The sequence below is a fragment of the Culex pipiens genome, chromosome 2, assembly GCF_016801865.2.
Source record: "Culex pipiens pallens isolate TS chromosome 2, TS_CPP_V2, whole genome shotgun sequence".
Lineage (NCBI taxonomy): Eukaryota > Metazoa > Arthropoda > Insecta > Diptera > Culicidae > Culex > Culex pipiens.
In genome coordinates this window covers 146,592,799-146,610,590 of record NC_068938.1, presented here as the reverse complement: position 1 = coordinate 146,610,590, position 17,792 = coordinate 146,592,799, and the positions used below count along the sequence as shown (strand labels likewise).

Below are 17,792 nucleotides of genomic sequence, written 5' to 3'. Positions count from 1 at the left end.
GCGCCTTTGACGTCACCTTCCAGTTTGCCACCTGCTGCGGCAAAAGTTGATTTGTTGGATTTTTTTTCTGCTTTTTCCTTGATTTCCACATGGTTTTGGGGTGCATCCGCCGGAAGTTGACATGTCCGTAGTCCGGTTAGGGGCTGCATTTTCGTCAGATCGGGGGTTGTGGTTTTTCCGAGTCGATCGGAAGTGACATATTCAAGAAGGACTCGTGCCATGTTAGTCATACCTCGCAGCCACAGCAAACTGTCTACGATGGACTAGCTGCTGGTTGCAATGGCCGGCAACTTCCGTCCGGTTCCGCCTCCAACCTAATTTCACGTTAAATCGGCGCCGCGGCCGTCGATTTACCATCCCCGTCCTAATCATCGCTCCCCTGCTGAAGTACGTCTCGCCAAACTAAAGGAAACAATTAAACAATCAATAAAAATCGAAGCATTTCACTCCAGGGTAACACAGGCGAAATAGTTCCGGCCTGGTTCCGGCGCTTTTATGATCCCGTTCAACGCAACTGCCGCAATCCGTCCTGAAAAAAACTAGAAATTCAGTTTATTTACATCAGGCTGCTCGAATCAACAAAAGTAAACATTGAAGCAGTGCGCCCAATTTCATGGGAAACTGCTAGAACAAATATTTTCTGGCAACTCTGACTGCATGAATGAAAATTTTCATTCGAGCACGATCTGAGCACGATGAGCGCGATGAGCGCGATCTGGCGCGATTTGGCACGATGAGCCAAAAACGACCGCGATGAAGGTACGATGAGCAAAGATGAAGGAATTTGGTGCGATTTGGCACGATTTGAATGAAATCGCGGAGTGTCATCCCCCTCGGCAAAAAGTTTACACTCGTACTACTTGGATTTATTCAAAAAAGTTGTTCTAAGAGCTGTAAATTCAATTTTAAGTTTGCAATCCTATGTAACCGAACGGCGGAAATTTGAATCGTCATTCTTCGATGCTTTGCGCCATCTGTCGGAATTATTGAGCTTTTAATCGCGAATAATATCACAAATTTAAGCTTTATTTTAGGACCCAATTGAACGTCAAAGTGCTGATACGGCACCATTAGGGCATCTCCACCGCAGAGATCTAATTGCGTGGCAAACCTATCGGTTGGATCCCCAGTTTTAGCTTTGCTTCGTACCTAATGCACGTTTCCGCACCGCTGGGAGCTAATTTGGCTACTGAATCAAGCCCACCGCGGGGATCTAAATTATTCATTTTCAAATTCTAGCCGTTTTGTTGATCGAAATCAATGAAACTATATTCAAGCATGATAGAACATGCTTCTAATTGCATAATATGTCCAAATTGATTGCGTATATCAATAAAATATCATTTTCAAAATTTTAAAAGAGTTCATCCGATTTGCTCCCGACATGTTTGCACCCCAACTTTCGCACCGCGGGTAGCAAAGCTAAAGCTAAATTAGCATTCGAGTTTGGCCTGATTTGAGTCGAGGCTCGAGCCAAAATTCTCAGTGGGTAGATGCTCGATGGAAACACAAGCCGTTCTCCGTTAAGGGCTAATACGCACCTCCCAAGAAAAGGGGTCAAGAAATGGCTTTACAAACAGCAGAATAAAGGAGAGGGAACGATTTCTTGGGGCTTTTCTTCACCCTTGTCGCAGATAGGGCGGGCAATGATGGTAGAATTTGAATAATGCGTAAATGAGCACAAAATGTTGCAGAGATATTGCCTGTGACCATTCAAAATGTTAGTGCCGCAATTCGAATGTTTCTTGATTCTCCGTTAGACAACGGAGATGCACACGAAGCGAGAGCAACCTCGTGTGCAATGAAATGAGCCTGCTCCGCGGGTGCAACTGTATAAGTGTGAGCGCGTCGTCTGGGTAGATTGAAGTGTGCGCAACGCGCACGTTGGTAGATGAAGAGAGAGAGCGAAAACGAACGTAGACGCGGATGTGTCGTGAGAGTGTAGCTGATGAACTTCGGGATGAACTCGCGCGGCGTGGTTGAGGGAAATTGAGAGAGTTACGCGTGTGTTTGTTCGCTTGTGGACCGATTGTGTCGGGACTGGCCTTCGGGTTTCGGGATTCAGAAGAGTTCTTCAGTCTGGCGTTTAATCCTGAAGCGAGCGGTTGAGTTTTATGTGGTGGGTGGTGGGACCATAAAACAAAACGAAGGTTCGCTCCCGCGTGTGGCAGAATGTAGCCAGAGTTACGACAACCCTCTCTAGCTTGCTTCGCTGCCGCTGCTGCTTATTTGAAAATTTTCTTGACCAGTTCCTTCCGAAGTGCGTACACCGCTTAAAACGATTAAAAAACGGCTTTTTTATAATTGCAATTCGACGCCAACATTTCAAAAAGCATCATGTACAAACCGAGGGGCGTGACATTGGCCTTAACGTATTAATTTTCGCATTTAATATATTAAGGAATTAAATTCTTCGCGTCTTTTGATATTTGACAGCACCACACCTGTTTTGAAAACATTGATTTGCCTCGTGTCGCGTTCGCTCGTACAACTGTCAAGTGTTTGTGTTTTGATTTAGTTTTGACTCAAACTTTTGAGAAATAAAAGCTTCGCTGAGTTTTTCGGAAAACATGCATTTTGATTGGAGGTCGCTGCTACATTCCTTTGACTTTTACACGCGGTTGCAGCTGGATCTGAGCGTGTGGATGATGCCGAGCATGCTGGAAAAGCCGGGCCGTAGAGGATAAGAGGGGTGCCAATAAGAAGATGATTTTTGAGCGATGGAAAAGTTTTAATAAATTTTATGTTTGTTTTAGATGGTACGAGCTGAATATGAACAAACAGTAGGCGCAGCATTTGATGCTTCCGCCACCGGAGGTTCCCCAGCAGTTGCAGACAACTTTTCTTAACCGTTGAACGTGGTTCCCCCGTCCACCTGCTCCAGGCGAAAGTTCCGTCTTCAATTCCAATGAATGTGCTGCCGCCGAACTTCCCAGGTAGTGAGACCTACATGAATTCTTGCCAGCGAATGGTTCAGGAGTTTCAGCAAAAGCATTCGGTGCTGAATCAGCACCGTTATCACCAACGGCAGCAGCAGGGTCAGAATCGCAATCAGCAGCAAGATCAGCAGCAGCACAAAAACCAACAGAACCAGCAGCAGATGCAGCACCAACGTGGCAAGCTGAATCGCGCCGAGGAGTACGACGTGTACGCGAATCTGAGAGCGAACGGGACAACAGTGGATGCAGCAGCACCACATCACACCTTACTTCAACAACGATTTTTTTTGCGAAAAAACTTCTGTTAAAAGTGAAATTAGTTTTCCGAATGTGATAAATGAATACAAGTTCTTTTAGACTTTAGTTTATATTTCTAAGCATTTTTTTTTTCACAATTTTATTATTAGCACTCCAAAATACTATCAACCTCGTCTAGCACGAGGAAGCGAATGTTGTCCAGGTTACAACCACGGTTCAACTCGCGCATCTGGTCGGAGCCAGCTCAAGTCTCAGTGGGTACTGTTTGCGACTATTGAAGGGACGATTCTAGGGCGGCGGAGTGACGCCATGCTTGTATTTTTTTTATAAAGGATCTGGACCAGGAACGCGACAGTCTTTCCGGAACTGTCCGGGGGCAGGCCATCACATCGCATTCGCTCATGACAATCGGAATGGCGTTCTTCTGGACCGGCGTAAACACGTCGTATTTTGCCAGCTTAAAATTCATCGTCATCGAAAGTGTTTATGTGGGATGGAACGTTCTCGCTAATCGCCTCCACGGGAATATCTTCGTACTTGATGTAATTGATATCGGTATTACCGTGTTGAAACAATTCACTTCCCATCCGCTCAAAGCTGTTTAAAATCATAGCTGCGCCTCTTCCGCCGCAGGCATTCCAGCGTCCACCAATACGCATTGGCCTCTTTATTCACCGTCACCTCCACCCTCCTTGGCCGGGGGCTCCTGCCAGATGTCGTTCTCCGGCTGACGGATATCACGAAAATCTCTTGAACCGCTCGAGGGCCATTGTTCCAGATACTACCAGTAACTGGTGGTGGTGCTGCTGCGGAACATAATTAAAGTTAAAGTGATCGTCACCAAGCGCACCAGGCTCGCCGACGGGAAGGCTGCCACCACCATTCCTTGGGTGGCTATTGATCCTGGAAGGAGTAAACATCAATTTTATACACGTTTCAATTGGTTAGTCAGAAGTTAGTGACACAATCACCTACCGCAACCAAACGCTCACCTGGGAAGACAGCTCCCGCTGCAGGTGCTGCTGCCAATCCGGGTGTCCACCGCCGCCATCGCCGTCGCGATTGTTTTAGTCACCACCTCAGTTATTCTTGCGATCGATGAACCGGCCACCGCCGCCGCCATCACGGTCAGAGTTGTGCCTCCGCCGTCGGAATGTCCACCGGAGTAATCTCTCCGTCACGATCATAGCCACCACACCTGGTTATTGGACCACCACCGGGAGAATGCATTCTCCCGTTAGACCGACTTTTTGGCGACAAAAAAATTACACCAAACACAACAACAACAATCGTGCTTCGAACGTCGTCGGTCGAACTGTCAAATCAATGTGGTGTAAAAAGAGGTGGCAATGTTTTGATCGTAAACAATCGTTAATTTCTCGTTAATTTGTTAATTTCGGCAGTTAATTAATTAAATTATTTAATTTTTTACTATTGTCGCGCCCCTCGGTACAAACCATGCGTTTTGAGAAAAACGCATTTGAATGTTGAGCATCCATTTTCAATTCCCATTTTAACATAAAAGCAAAATAAGATGTTCTAATGATAACAAACGAAGAAAACGTTGCTTTTATTGATACTTGATCATCCAAATTCAATAAAACATTATTTCCGTAATTTTATTTGAGAAAAACAAACATAACTTCTTTTGAAATCACAAACGTCTATATCACCCTGATGTCATTGAGGGGGGCGCTTTGTTATGATTCGTTTTTCTTCACCGAATGTACATGGCGCTTTGTTCATGTTGCTTTTTTTTCGTCTCGAGGTTCATGTAGTCTTTTGTTTGACAGGTTGACAGGGTTATATAAACAGGGACTGCTGATGGCAGAGATTTTGTTTATGTTACTTTATTTCAAATCATTACTAAACAGACTTTACTGAAGTAACTTTTGCTCATTTTTGGTGGAGAGGTAGCTTATTAGGAGTACTTTCAGAATATGCAATAACCCAGAAAGTGTCAAAATGTACATGATGCCTTTTGAAATGTTACCGTCGAATTAATTGATTGAATTGATTTAAATCTTGCGACCTTTTGAAAACTAGCCCGAGATTTGAATGTCAGCTCGCATCTCACTTCTACATAAAAAGAAGAACTCGAAAGCTCTGCTCACGCGAACTTCCCCTTTTCCCAGCTGTCAAACGAGTATTTTAAATTTTCGCATCTTCTTCCACCGACCCGCAACAGAATCATAAAAGTCGTTGATGGCCGACGACGACGACTCCTTTGTGCGCGTTTGTTTGCCTGAAAAATTTGCATTTTTTTTGTAAACTGTTAAATTTTTACGCCGAAAAAGCAGTGCTAAAGTGCGAAACAATAGTGCGAACGGTTGTGAAAGTGAAGAAAATTCGGTTGGCTTGTTATTTGGGTGATTTTGTGGCGCAGAACAATCTTGGCATTGACCGTTGACGGTTGAGCGCATCAGCTTTTTCGTTTGTCGGGGCGTGGGGGAATCTTCAGAAAATGGACCCCTTCACACAGGTAAGGGAAAATTTGATTTTTGGTTGGTGATTTGTTGGCTGATTTGATTTTTTCTTGCTAGAATATACTGGAGCGGGCGGAGAAGCGTGCCGCCGCGCTGGGAATCACCAACACGAGCAAGTTTCCGCTGTCGGAGTTTAACTTTGACCAGGCGGCCACATCCGGTGCTGCGACGAAATCGCCGGGAAAGAAGAGCGGGACTTATACGAAAACGCCCAAGAAGGCGTCGATGGGGCGGAGTCCCAGCCGGGTGACTTCTTCGGTGACCACTGCCGGTGGGACCAAGATTGAGACGCGCAAGGACGGGAAGGACGTGGACGTGAATGTGGAGATCAACATAACGACCGGGTCGGGGGCGCAGGTCGAGGTGGAGGTCGTGGAGTGCGAGATGGATGCGACCGGGAAGATTACGCGGAAGGCTTCGGAGAGTAAGGTGGCGGTGGAGCAGGAGGTGGATGCTGATGGGAAGGGGTTGATAAGGGATTCGTCGCGGAATCAGCTGCAGCGGTTGGGGACGCTTTATTCGGATTCGCAGGATTTGTCCTCGCCGGTGCATCGGACTGAGGGTAGATTCCATGAGGAAGGAGGGGCTGGAAAGGAGAATTCCAAACCGCGACCGAAGCTGGCCAAGTTGGCGATGCTGGCGGATTCGATCAACAACTGGGAGGACGATGTCTCGCATCCGGATTATAAGCATCACCGGGAGACGGTGCACGAAGCGCGGAAGAGTCCGGCGCGGGAAAAGAGCCCCGGGAAGGAGAAGAGTCCGGTGAGGAAGCCGGAGAGTCCGCGGAGAAAGTCCGTTAGTCCGAAGAGACCGGCGGTTACTGGGAAGAAGTATTTGGCGCCAAATCCGCCCAAGTCGATTCTGAGTCCGGCGAAGGCGGTTGGAGGTGATGCGACGGACAAAGGTCCGACCAAATCGCTCAAGTGGGATCAGAAGGTGATGGACGCGTTGGAGTTGCAGGGATTCCAGCGGCGTGAGTCGACCACCCAGAAGCTGGTCTACGACTACAAAAACCAATCGAGACAGGAGAAGCAGGAAACCGAGCCCGCTGAGAAGGCGCTGGTTCCGGTGAGGAAGGCGCGAGCCCCGGAAATTCCTGGAAGTTCACGCGAACGCCAACCGGTTCAGGAGCCGCCGAACCCAGTCCCGGCGAAAACAACACAAATCAACAAGGGCTTGGTGTCCGGTCGGGCTGCCATGTTCGAAAAGTCCAAGTCTCGCCAGTCCATCATGCGCAACCAGAAGGACCCGGCCGAGATGACGCTCAAGGAGCGCCTTGCAATCTTTGAAAAGAACAAGGGCCAAGCGCTGGTCCCGAAGGCCGCGTTCGGCATCTCCCCCTCGATCCGCCAAATCACCGGCGAAAGCTCCTCCGCCCAGCACAAATCCCAATCCTCGTCCTCCTGCATGCCAATCCAGGGCTCCGGCTTCGGCACCATCACCAAGGACTACCAACTCCCAGCTCAAGCCGCCCAAAAGGCCAAAATCGACTCGTACAACAAGCCAACCCTGGCGGAAACCAACGCCACCGGCGCGGCCATCAAGAGCACGCTCGCGGCCCTCATGACCAACAGCAGCACCATCTCCGAGTCCCAAATCGCCGAAGAAACGCGTCGCCAGCGTCACCAGGAGATGGAGATGCTCCTGAACCGCTTCTCCAAGCCCGTGGACATGAGTTCGGACAAACCAATCCCGTCCGCTCCGCCGATGCCTCCGCAGGGCTACCTGACCAACAGCGGGAAGAAATCCGATGGAGGTAACAAGCGACGTAGCGGGGAGGGTCGCGTCAGCGATGAGGTGCGCTGTACGCTGGACGATGTGAAGCGGATCCGGGTTGTGGCCCCGAAGGACGGGCGCCTCTATCCGACGTTGAGCGATATTGAGAGCAACAGCACAGTTACGGAGTCGGACGGGGAGAATTATACGACGGCGACGGTTTCCGGCGAGGACAGCGTGGGCGACCAGAAGGAAAGCTACTACCAGAGCTGTTACGACGATGAGGAGGAGTACGGTGAGGAGGAGCACGCCGTGGACGAGGACGACGATAGGTGAGTGTTACCTGGAAGGAGAGATTAAAGTGACTACCTGGAGATCAACCTCTAATTCCCTTCCCCTTTAGCTACATGTACTCGGACGACGACAACGAGGAGGACGACGACTCCAGCACCAACATCTGCGACGTGAGCCTCGGCCGCGAGATCATGCAGGCCTGCAAGATGCAGGACCGCCGGACGAGCCAAGGCGCACGCCGCAAGAGCGTCGACCAGCAGCAGCACAAGGTAAGACTCGGAGTTCCAAGAGTTGCGCCTTGCGTAGAAGTTTGAAGTTTTGTAGAGTGATTAGAATTAGCCTAGTTTGAGCACGCCCTTAGCACTGGTTTATTGTGGCACCGTTAAATTTGACCTTTTGTGCGTGTAGATTGACCAGCACCAGAAGCAGCAGCAGCAAGAATCTGCTGGAAGTCGTCGCAACAGCCAGCACAGCCACAACAGCTCGACGAGTGTGGACATTTCCGGCGTGCTCGACGACATGGACCAGTTCCTGGACGAAGCGCTCGACGAGGAAAAGGGCGAAGAGTTCGACACACCTGTAAGGAAAGGCGGGAAGGGATTTGTTCTTTGTGCACGGACCTTGTTGTGGAACTTCATTTCTTGTTTGATTTTTGTGACTCATATTTGTTGAAATTAACACGCACACCTTTAACGTTGAAAATACTAACTGCAATCATGGAAATTTATCTGTTGAAACGGTTTAAGGTTGAGCACCAATCTTACTCTTCAATCTTTTTCAGCGCAAATCGTCAGTTTCGTCAAACAGCTTCTCGTACCAGAAGAACCCGCGTCAGTCCCAGTACAAAACAATCAACGAAGAGGACGACGAAGAGAAGAAGGACCCGGAGAAGCCCTGTCCGCAGCAACCAGTCTTCGAGGAGGCCTACGGCAGCCCCGTCAAATCCGAACTCAAGATCAACCCCTCGGACGACAACAACATGGTCACGCTGGTTCACACCGTCAGTTTCTACCGCCGCCAGCAAAACTCCAACAACCCCACCCCCGTCAAGAAGGTCCTTCGCACGCCAGTCCACCCCCAACGAAATGTCGCAGAATCCACGGAAGAATCCGACGACGGTGGCAACTCGACGACGACCGCGACCTCCAGCGACGAGAACGACTTCCTCGTCCAGGAAAAGGTCAAGAAGCTGCTCGACGAGGTGTGCAAACAGCAAACGGTCATCGCCCAAACGAGCCAGGCGTTGAATCTGTGCGCCGCCACGATCGAGTTTTCCGGCTCGACCGAATCCGTCGAGGGCGAACGACACCTGTTGGTCGCCACCCACCGCCGCCAGGCCATCCTGGACGAGGTGCAGCGACTGCGCGTCGAGGGTTGCATCCGACCTCCGGGCGCACCCACCGAGAAGGGAAGCCTCACGGTGAAGGACATTACGCTGCCGCTGAAGCAGGACTACATCCGCAAGCTGGCGTCGGATTCCATCAGCGGGCACCACCTGGTGTGTCTGCTCAAGTACAACGAAACGGTGCTGGCGACGAAGACGATTCCGACGCTGCCGGGGCTGCTGTCGGTGCGCTTTCCGGACGAGCTGCAGCTGAGCAACGTGTTTGCGGATTTTAAGGTTAGTGAAGTGATGTATTTGGCCTGACTAAGCTAATCGTGGTGATTATTGCACTCGATCGTTCGTAATTTCTCGACTACCATTGACAAATTACGACTGACTGACTATCAAAAAGTATCAAGGGTTGAATTTAAAAACAAATCAAAATTTGAAAAAAAAAAACCTTTACAAAATTTTAACATTTTAGGAATGTCAACCGTTTGATAGTCTTAAAAAAGAAACAAACAAAAAAAAATCAAAAATATAAATCTTATAAAAAAACAAGCTCTTCCCGGCAAACTTCGTCCTGCCCTTGTTTGGTTTCCTGACGTTTCTTGCTTGTTTGCTAATTTAGCCTCCTGTGATCTAAGTTTGAGTTTACGTAACTTTTCCCATACAATCCACTGATTTTCCGGAATCGGTTCCAGAGTGGCCAAAGTTGTAACTTTTTGGCGTAAGAACCTTCCTTGGACTTATACGAACCCAACGCAACAAAGAGCACCTCGATCCGACGTTCCGTGTTGAATTGATTCGCGTTCGAACAAAACCGTCGAAATTTTTTATATATATAAAAAAACTATAAAATGTCATAAATTAAAAAAAATCTAAGTTCGAAAAAAAATATTAAAACAAAAATAAAAAGAGAAAATGTAATCATCCAAAAATTACTACCTTTTAAATATATTTTTTTCATTTTTTAATAAAAAAAAGTTTTTGCAATCTTAAATTTTTAGAATTTTTCAATTCTTGAATAATAAAAAAAATCAAAATTTTTAAAATTTCTGATGGGTATGTTTTTTTTTTAAATTCTGTGTTATGTTAAATTTCTTTAAAAAAATAATTCGTAATTAAAAAAAAATCAAATTTTTAAAATTTTGGCAAGATATGTTATGGTACGCTAACACATCTTTATATTTCGATTTTGTGCATTTTTGTATTTTTTTTTTTATTTGGCTCAAACTGGGGTTTGTGACAGCATCCATACAATTTTGGCAGCTGTCCATACAAAAATGGAACGTAAATATTTGAAAATCTATCTTTTGAAGGAATTCTCTGATTGATTTGGTGTCTTCGGCAAAACTTTTGATAGGTTTTGATAAATACAAATATTCATAGAGTTAAAAATTTCATAATTAAAAAACTATCAAATTTTGTTAACAAATAGAAAATTATATTTTTTTTGGAAAATTTCAAGTTGGAGATTTTAAAAATTTAAATATTAAAAAAAATAAAAAATCTCAAAAAAGTTAAAGTATAAAAATTTTATAATTTAAAACTTATAAAATTGTAAACTTTATAAATTTAAGAATTCAAATATTTAGAAATAAAAAAATAGAAATTCAAAATAAAAATATTTAATAATTCAAAATAATGATGTTAAAAAATACCAAATTTTTAAATACAAATTAAAAATTCTTAAAATCTAATATTCTAAAAACCTACGATTGGGTCCTAAAATGATGCTTAGTGTACGACCATAAAGAGTTTGAAATGGACTGTTGAATCAATTTTGAAAAATTAACCTCGCGGTCCTTTTTGGCAAAAAAGGTCCTACTTGACAGCTCTTTCCAAGGGGACCATAGTTGATCTATCGAAAAAATGTTGTCTTGTCAACTTTTTTTTTGCATTAAAATAAAAAAATATGTGATCAGAATTGGTTGTTAAGCTTGTTTTTAATCGTTGTACATTAAAATTTAGATAGTGTCCTATTCTAAAATTTCTAATTCCAAAAATGAAGATGAAAAATAATAAAAATATAAATTTAAAATATTAAAATCGAAAATCAATAGTTCGAAAATTCTAAAATTAGAAAAAAAAAACGAAATTCAATAAATTTGAGATTTAAAAGAAATTCCTCACTACGAATAATTAAACGAAAAAATGGGTCCCAAAACCTAACATAAGAATCTGTATTCTAAGATGGCGGCAAAAATGGCATTTGAAAATTTAAGAAGATTTCTAGAATTTTTAATACTAGAAAAAAGTCTATTTTTTTATCTCAGTTTTTAAATTTTAGAATTTAATATTTTTTTATATGTATTTCAATTTTTTTTCTCCAAGAATCTCAAGCAACCGAACTGTCAACTTTTCTTGGGGACCATCCATAAACCACGTGGACACTTTAGGGGGGTGCGGGCGGTGTTTCAACGATTGTCCACGCTCCATACAAAAACGATTGTTTGGGTATCAAAAAATCAGAAATGTTATGCCCTTTCCGATGGCACATAGGTTGATTTGTTAATCGTGGACCGGTTCGGATGACGGCGGATATTCCGACGACGTAATTCCGGGTTGGTACGAAATTTCAACGAAAAATCTATTCTATCGAAAGGGTTTACTCCACTCCAAAATGTTTATTTGGCAATTTTATGGTTGGTTATGGTAATGACATTTAGATAAATTAAAAGTTTGCAAAATTATGTTTAGATATGTTTTGACATAAACTTTGAAACATAATTGCAACGGCCTAATTTTAGAAAAAAAAAATCTCAGCAACCAATGGTCCAATGTTAAATGTTAAAAAATAAAACATCTTCTCGTAAAAAAATGTTTTGAAATTTTTAAAATCAAGGTTGCAGGCCAAGGATTGATACCTAAGAGCATGCAATGGCACTGACCTTGTTGCGTGCTCTTCGGTTGACGTCCACGTAAGGAACATCCTGGAAGGGGCGTAACTAACTACATCCGTAGTTCTGTTAGATCATCCGAATTATCTTGATCAGAACAGTAAAGCTCTGGTTCCTGGCGAGTGTCCTATTTTCTTACCTCCACGTTGGCTTGGTTTTCATGATGACCTAGCTGGTGGCCTGTGGAAACGGATCGTAAACCTTTGACCACCGCGGGTCAGAGTCGAGACGGCTAAAAGAAAGGGGCGCGACAATGTGGGGAAGGGAAGTAATTTGTGATTGTAGACGGTATTGTTTTGATTCGCAGTATGTTGAGTCAACTGCTGTAGATGTACCTGAGCATCGCAGAACGGGGTTTCTCTTGTTTCCATTTCAGCTAACAGCTATCTTCTGTTTATTTATTTTTTCACTGATTTTCTAAAACGGCTTCTGTTTACTATCCTCCATTTGATTTTGATTTTACTTTTATTTGATTCTCTTATTTCTCAACGCTTTTCCACTCTATTTTACCAATTGATGCTGCTGTATCAAACTGTCTGCTTTCCCTTAATTTGGCAGCGATGTCAATTTTGTTTATCATATGCCTTTTCTTTATTTATCTATTTGAATAATTTCTCATCTTCCCTGTAAATTGCCCTCAATACAATCTAAGCTTGTTTGTTACCTCTATTTATTTCTTAGGTATTTTTTTTATCTACTTCATAAATTACTATCTTTCTTTTACTATTGATTCTTTACATAGTATATTTCCTTCACTGTCCATTGTTTTGTCCCGCCCGTGTGGATCAATCGGACCGCGCACTGGACTCACAATCCAGAGGTCGACGGTTCGAATCCCGCGGCGGGCGCTCTAAAATTCTTTGTGTAAATATGGGTATTCGGCGCCGTCGCTCCGTGCCATACTTTCATACACTTAGGAGCCCAGGGCGGCGAAGTCCTTGTAGATTAAAAGGAAGACACTAGTGGTTGGTACTAGCAATGGTGGCCGACAGCTATAAAGTCAACTTCGTTTCGTCGTCCATTGTTTTGAAATTTCACCTTTTTCTTAAGCAAGTGAGGTTCGAGCCCTTACTCAATTTATGGAATGGTTAAAGGATTAACACAAATATTACTATTGTATTTTTGGTAAACTTTTAAAACATGCTTAGGACCAAAAATTGTAACAAAACACCGCGACAAAAGAAATAGCAACATATAAACACGACTCAACACTAGGAAAGATTTCAGGAGAAAACAATAAAACAGTAAAATAACAACTAGTTTTTGAATTCAAACTAAAAATAAAACAGTTTTTGCTTTAATGAAAGTTGGTAGGCACACTATAAATGGTTAGGCGCTTATACTTACATCAAACCCTACGTAATGTACCACCCCCGGCCGAGTTAAAATGCGTAACCGGAAAAGAAGGTGTGCATGCCTGGCACGAACACTCAAAGCGTGTTCTAGCGTGCTGCTCGTACTGACTCAGAGCAAGGGTGAGATGTAGGTGTAAGGGCAGTGCGTGTTCGTCGGGAACCTGGTGCATAAGATCGGTCAAGGCCCGTACTTACACTGAAAATTGCGAAATGCGAAAATTTTTAAAATCAAGGTTAACTTTTCAAAAGGGCCAAATATTCCATGTCACGAAATTTTGTCTCTAACAAATATGGTTTTTTCAAAGTAATTGATTTTTTGTAAAAAATCCGTTTTTTTTCATGATGTATAGAATCTTATACTCTTCTGACAAAATCGAGTTTTTGCTCCAGGTGATAAAGGATATTCCAACGCATCTTCTGAATCTTCAATTATGGGCAGTATAGAGACTTACAATAATTCTGTTTTTAGAATTTTTGGAATTTAAATTAACCGAAATTCGAAACTTGTGTGAGCTTTTCGAGGTACTTTGAACACTTTACTATCACGCTCTGAAACCATACCTTAAGTATTTGAATTTCTTTTTTTAATTTTGAAACTAAATCTTCACCTTTCAATGTTCCCTGGGCCTTGTAAAGTCAAGGGGCATGATTTGATCCTAGTGCATTAGTTAAAATTTGGGTATACATTCTTTTTTATAAGCACTATGGACACCACTTCATGCTACGAGAACTCGCTTTGTCGCAGCCCCAGGGCTTAAGCGTTGACCGATAAGCTGTCTTCGTGAACTAGGTAGTTCTCCGATAGTGAAAATATCACAATTGCACAAGACACCGCTGCTTCTGTGACTTTTTCACTATCACAATGTGGGATTTAGGTGGGACTTTAGGATAGTACAACTGATTTGTTGCTTAGCATTTGCATTTAATATAAATCTGTATGCTTTCCACATCTATTTGATGATAAATTTAGTTGCAATTGTTAAGTTAGAGTAATGCTGTCAATAAACTTTGATTGATGTAGAATACTAGGCATTCTTTTATGTCAAATTGTCCATAGAGTCTCGATCAATCAATAATGTAATGATATCGGACAAAATTCGTTGATCTGTTGAACTAACGGTTTTCGGATTATGGTTGTATTGACCATTGTTGCGAATCGAGGAACTACGGATCTTTTGACGTAAATGGTCATTTCTTTTTAAATTCGCGATTTCTATCCTATTTGTATATCAGTTCACAAATTTTTAATGTTTTTTGATAGAAGTAGTACTGCAACAGTTAAAGGAACGTTTAGTTTTGAACATTAGGTTTAGAAGATTTTAGTTTGAAATTAAGATTTTCAATCCAAAGTAGTTAGCAAATGAATATTTGGACTTAAATGAATAATTGAATAAGTTGGACTTATGAATAACATACAACTGTGCATTTATTCTAGATTCAGATCCATACAGCGTCAGTGTTTATTTGGTCGAAGTGTACTAATTCATTGGCAGATCTGGTTCTAGTTGTAATGTACGACAAGACTACTGACGGACGTGACAGGACGAGGGCCCAGTTTAGAGGTTTCGACATCAACGATGTGCGGCTGGATCACCCTCTCAAAAAAAAAAAAAAAAAAAAAAAAAGAAACTAAATCTTCACCTTTCAATGTTACCCCGGCTATCAATAGCAATCTGATTTGCGGTACTCCACGAAACTTTACACGTTTTCAAAAAACCCTCAAACTAATCATAACATTGTCCCACTTCCTTTCGCACACAGATCACGATGGAAATCTACGGCATGACGGCCCAGCGCGAGGTGCTTCCGCACGAGATCAAGTACCACATCGCGATGAACAAGAAGGGCTCGAACAAGCTGCATACGCCAAAGGGCGTAAAAAGCAACTCGCGGCTCATCATGCCCCCGGTTCAATCGCCAGCAGGACCACACGCCGTCCGCACACCGGCCCTCGTCCAGTACGGGTTCATAATCTTCTCGCTGAAGGAAATTCAGCGCACCAACTGGACGTTGAACCCGGTGGCCGGCGGCGTCAGTCCGCTCGAGGGAACCGTCCACATGAAGGTCAACTGCCAGCTGACGGTCAGCGTCGACTATCGTGGCTTTCTGACCATGTTCGAGGACGTGTCCGGATTTGGGGCGTGGCATCGGCGCTGGTGTCGCCTGAACGGCCACATCCTCAACTACTGGAAGTACCCGGACGATGAGAAGCGCAAGGCCCCGATCGGCAGCATCGATCTACAGAAGTGCTGCACTCAGAAGGTGTCCGTTGCACCGCGTGACGTGTGCGCTCGATTGAACACGCTGCTGTTGGAGTTCCGACGACCCGCTCAGCCCGACGACGTCGATTCGTTGGTGCTGGTCCGACAAGGCAACACGACTATTCAGCGGTATGTGTTACCTCCTCCAAAACAAAATAAAATCAAAACTAACCCCTCCCAACTTACAGACACCTGCTGTCGGCGGACTCGAAGGAGGAACGGGAAGAGTGGTGCGCGCATCTGAACAAAACGCTAGCCCTGCTTAAGGCCTGGGGACATTCGTCGAACAGCAACCCCAAAACTACGAGCTTCTAAAGAGGCTGCGGCGCCCCGTCCGAAAAGCTGGGTTTTGTACAGAATCGAGAGAAAAAAGCGCGTAAAAATAGTATTATTATTACTCTCCCGTTTGTTGCTAAGTTTATTCATATTTTTGTTTTGATATAAGCAAGAGGGTAAACACGTTCCCACGTTTTATTTTTATACTTTACTGCTGGAAAAAAAGTATGTAATTTTTTTTTGTGAGTATGTGATCGAGTGTGAATTGACCAAACTAACTAATATTAACCTTTGATTGCGTGAAAATATGCACGATCTGTGAGAAAAGATAGATTTTCTGGAATTAAATTTCCGTTCTGATTTGCCGCGTACTACCGAAAAAACAGTATGTCGTCTTCTTATATTTTCTTAAAATATTCAATATTGAACACACTTAACCCCTAAATATATAATGTATGTATTTTGAATATGCTAAAACAGAATTGGTTTGTACTTGGAATAGAGCGAAAGAAACACCCTCAACAACTATGAATAACTGGGAAAGTCGACAGTTAGTCCTACTTGGGACCCTACAACTCTCGCGGTTCAAAGATTTGAGACCTGTTTGGCCAATATTTATTGTAACAGGTTGTTTACATCCATTAGTTTTCAAAAAATCTAAGTTTAAACAAGGTGTGTTTCGAAGAACTAACCTAAGATAACAAAATTCGGTAAGTCTGAAATTTGGCACCATGAAAGACTTTTTATTTTACGAAATTAGGCAAATCTCTTCTCATATTAAACCAAAACTGCACCAAGTTTCAAAAAGAAGATTTTTTCAGCACGAGTCGTACATTGATCCAACGAGGTTTACCAAGTTGGATAAGTACGACTTTTTTTTTTGCAATCCCGAAAAACACTAAAGGAGGTTCTAGACTGTGCCAAAAAACAAACAAACATACCCTTTTTGTGTTTGACAGTTTGCCAAACTCGCTAACTTGTTTGGGGACCATCCATAAACCACGTGGACACTTTTTTTTAAATCTCAGACCCCCTCCTCCCTCTCTCTCTCGTGGACAATTTCCATACAAAACATTTTTTTTTTGTATGGATCGTGGACTATCGCTGAACTCCCGTTCCACCAAAGGTGTCCAAGTGGTTTATGAATGGTCCCTTGAGGCCAACTCGCAAACAAAACCAAATGTATGCAGGCTGACGTTTCTGCAAACAAAGCAGGCAAACTGTCAAGTTGCGAGTGTTTGCGAGTTTGTTTGTTTGTCATAGTCTAATACGTCCTTTAGATTATCACAAACAAACTTTTTAACAGTTTGCCTGCTCTGTTTGTTTGCCTGGATTTGTTTGCAGAACGTCAGCCTTCTTATTTTTTTGTCTTTGCTTGCGAATTCGCCGCGAACAAGTTTACGAGTTTGGCAAACTGCCACAAAGTGCGAGTTTGTTTGTATGTTTGGCATAGTCTAATACCTCCTTAATTCATTGAAATAATATGTCAAACATGTATTATGTCCATGTGTTAAGTAAATTCACCGTTTAAAGAAAAAAAAATCTTTTCGATACCAGTGCTGAAAAATTGAACTTTACAGTACTGTTATTGAAAGTATTAATTTTCCATTCTATTATTTTTAATAGAGAAAAGTAGGCCGCTTCGTCGTTTGAGAATGACAGGAAAAAGCACAGATTCTGTGAGGAAAGATAAGTAGATTCAAGACGGAATTGCAAATTTTTTTTTAAACGAACTTAAACATAATTTTCCCATGTAATTTTCTGATGATTTCGAATTTTTGAGAAATTAGAAATAGAAATAAGAACGGCAGTTAAGTGGCTACATACGTGTGGAAAATCACAAAATTTCATATTACAGAAAATTTATTAAATTTACTTAAAAGATGATGACTGAAAGTTTCATGAAGATATTTCACGATTAAACTGAGTAAGAGACGATTTAAGCTCAAAACTTTGCCAAGCGCAAAACGAACTGTC

The 17,792-nt window shown here is 43.0% G+C and overlaps 2 protein-coding genes across 5 annotated transcripts; one reads left to right on the top strand and one right to left on the bottom strand.

Annotated features, from left to right (window-relative positions):
- Window positions 1-3,024: 3,024 nt before the first annotated feature.
- LOC120414901 (uncharacterized) lies at window positions 3,025-4,633 on the bottom strand. 3 transcript variants are annotated; one of them, XM_039576229.2, is made up of 3 exons: window positions 4,190-4,628; window positions 4,048-4,100; window positions 3,073-4,000 (listed from the first exon to the last, which is right to left on the bottom strand). In XM_039576229.2, the coding sequence occupies exons 1-3, from the start codon at window positions 4,318-4,320 to the stop codon at window positions 3,789-3,791; spliced, it is 396 nt and encodes a 131-aa protein (XP_039432163.1). In that variant the 5' UTR covers window positions 4,321-4,628; the 3' UTR covers window positions 3,073-3,788. The 3 variants fall into 3 exon arrangements, 2 of the variants coding, with proteins under 2 accessions (XP_039432163.1, XP_039432162.1); XM_039576228.2 differs by having other exon boundaries at window positions 4,039-4,100; window positions 4,190-4,627; XR_005605144.2 differs by having other exon boundaries at window positions 3,025-4,100; window positions 4,173-4,633.
- Window positions 4,634-5,393: 760 nt separating this feature from the next.
- LOC120414896 (anillin) lies at window positions 5,394-16,252 on the top strand. Of its 2 annotated transcripts, XM_039576222.2 has the most exons (7): window positions 5,394-5,679; window positions 5,741-7,734; window positions 7,806-7,965; window positions 8,105-8,275; window positions 8,478-9,317; window positions 15,040-15,668; window positions 15,728-16,252. In XM_039576222.2, exons 1-7 carry the CDS (start codon window positions 5,662-5,664, stop codon window positions 15,852-15,854), a joined length of 3,939 nt encoding a protein of 1,312 aa, XP_039432156.1. In that variant the 5' UTR covers window positions 5,394-5,661; the 3' UTR covers window positions 15,855-16,252. The 2 variants fall into 2 exon arrangements, with proteins under 2 accessions (XP_039432156.1, XP_039432157.1); XM_039576223.2 differs by lacking the exon at window positions 8,105-8,275.
- The last annotated feature ends 1,540 nt before the right edge of the window (window positions 16,253-17,792 follow it).

Bases quoted from the DNA above. Each gene is read 5' to 3' on its own strand.
- LOC120414901 (XM_039576228.2), bottom strand. From the start codon at position 4,320: ATGGCGGCGGCGGTGGCCGGTTCATCGATCGCAAGAATAACTGAGGTG. The intron at 4,101-4,189 runs GTGAGCGTTTGG...TACTCCTTCCAG, and splicing joins AGCGGGAGCTGTCTTCCCAG to GATCAATAGCCACCCAAGGA. The intron at 4,001-4,038 runs GTGACGATCACT...GTTCCGCAGCAG, and splicing joins CGGCGAGCCTGGTGCGCTTG to CACCACCACCAGTTACTGGT.
- LOC120414896 (XM_039576222.2), top strand. The intron at 7,735-7,805 runs GTGAGTGTTACC...CTTCCCCTTTAG, and splicing joins GTGGACGAGGACGACGATAG to CTACATGTACTCGGACGACG. The intron at 7,966-8,104 runs GTAAGACTCGGA...TTGTGCGTGTAG, and splicing joins TCGACCAGCAGCAGCACAAG to ATTGACCAGCACCAGAAGCA.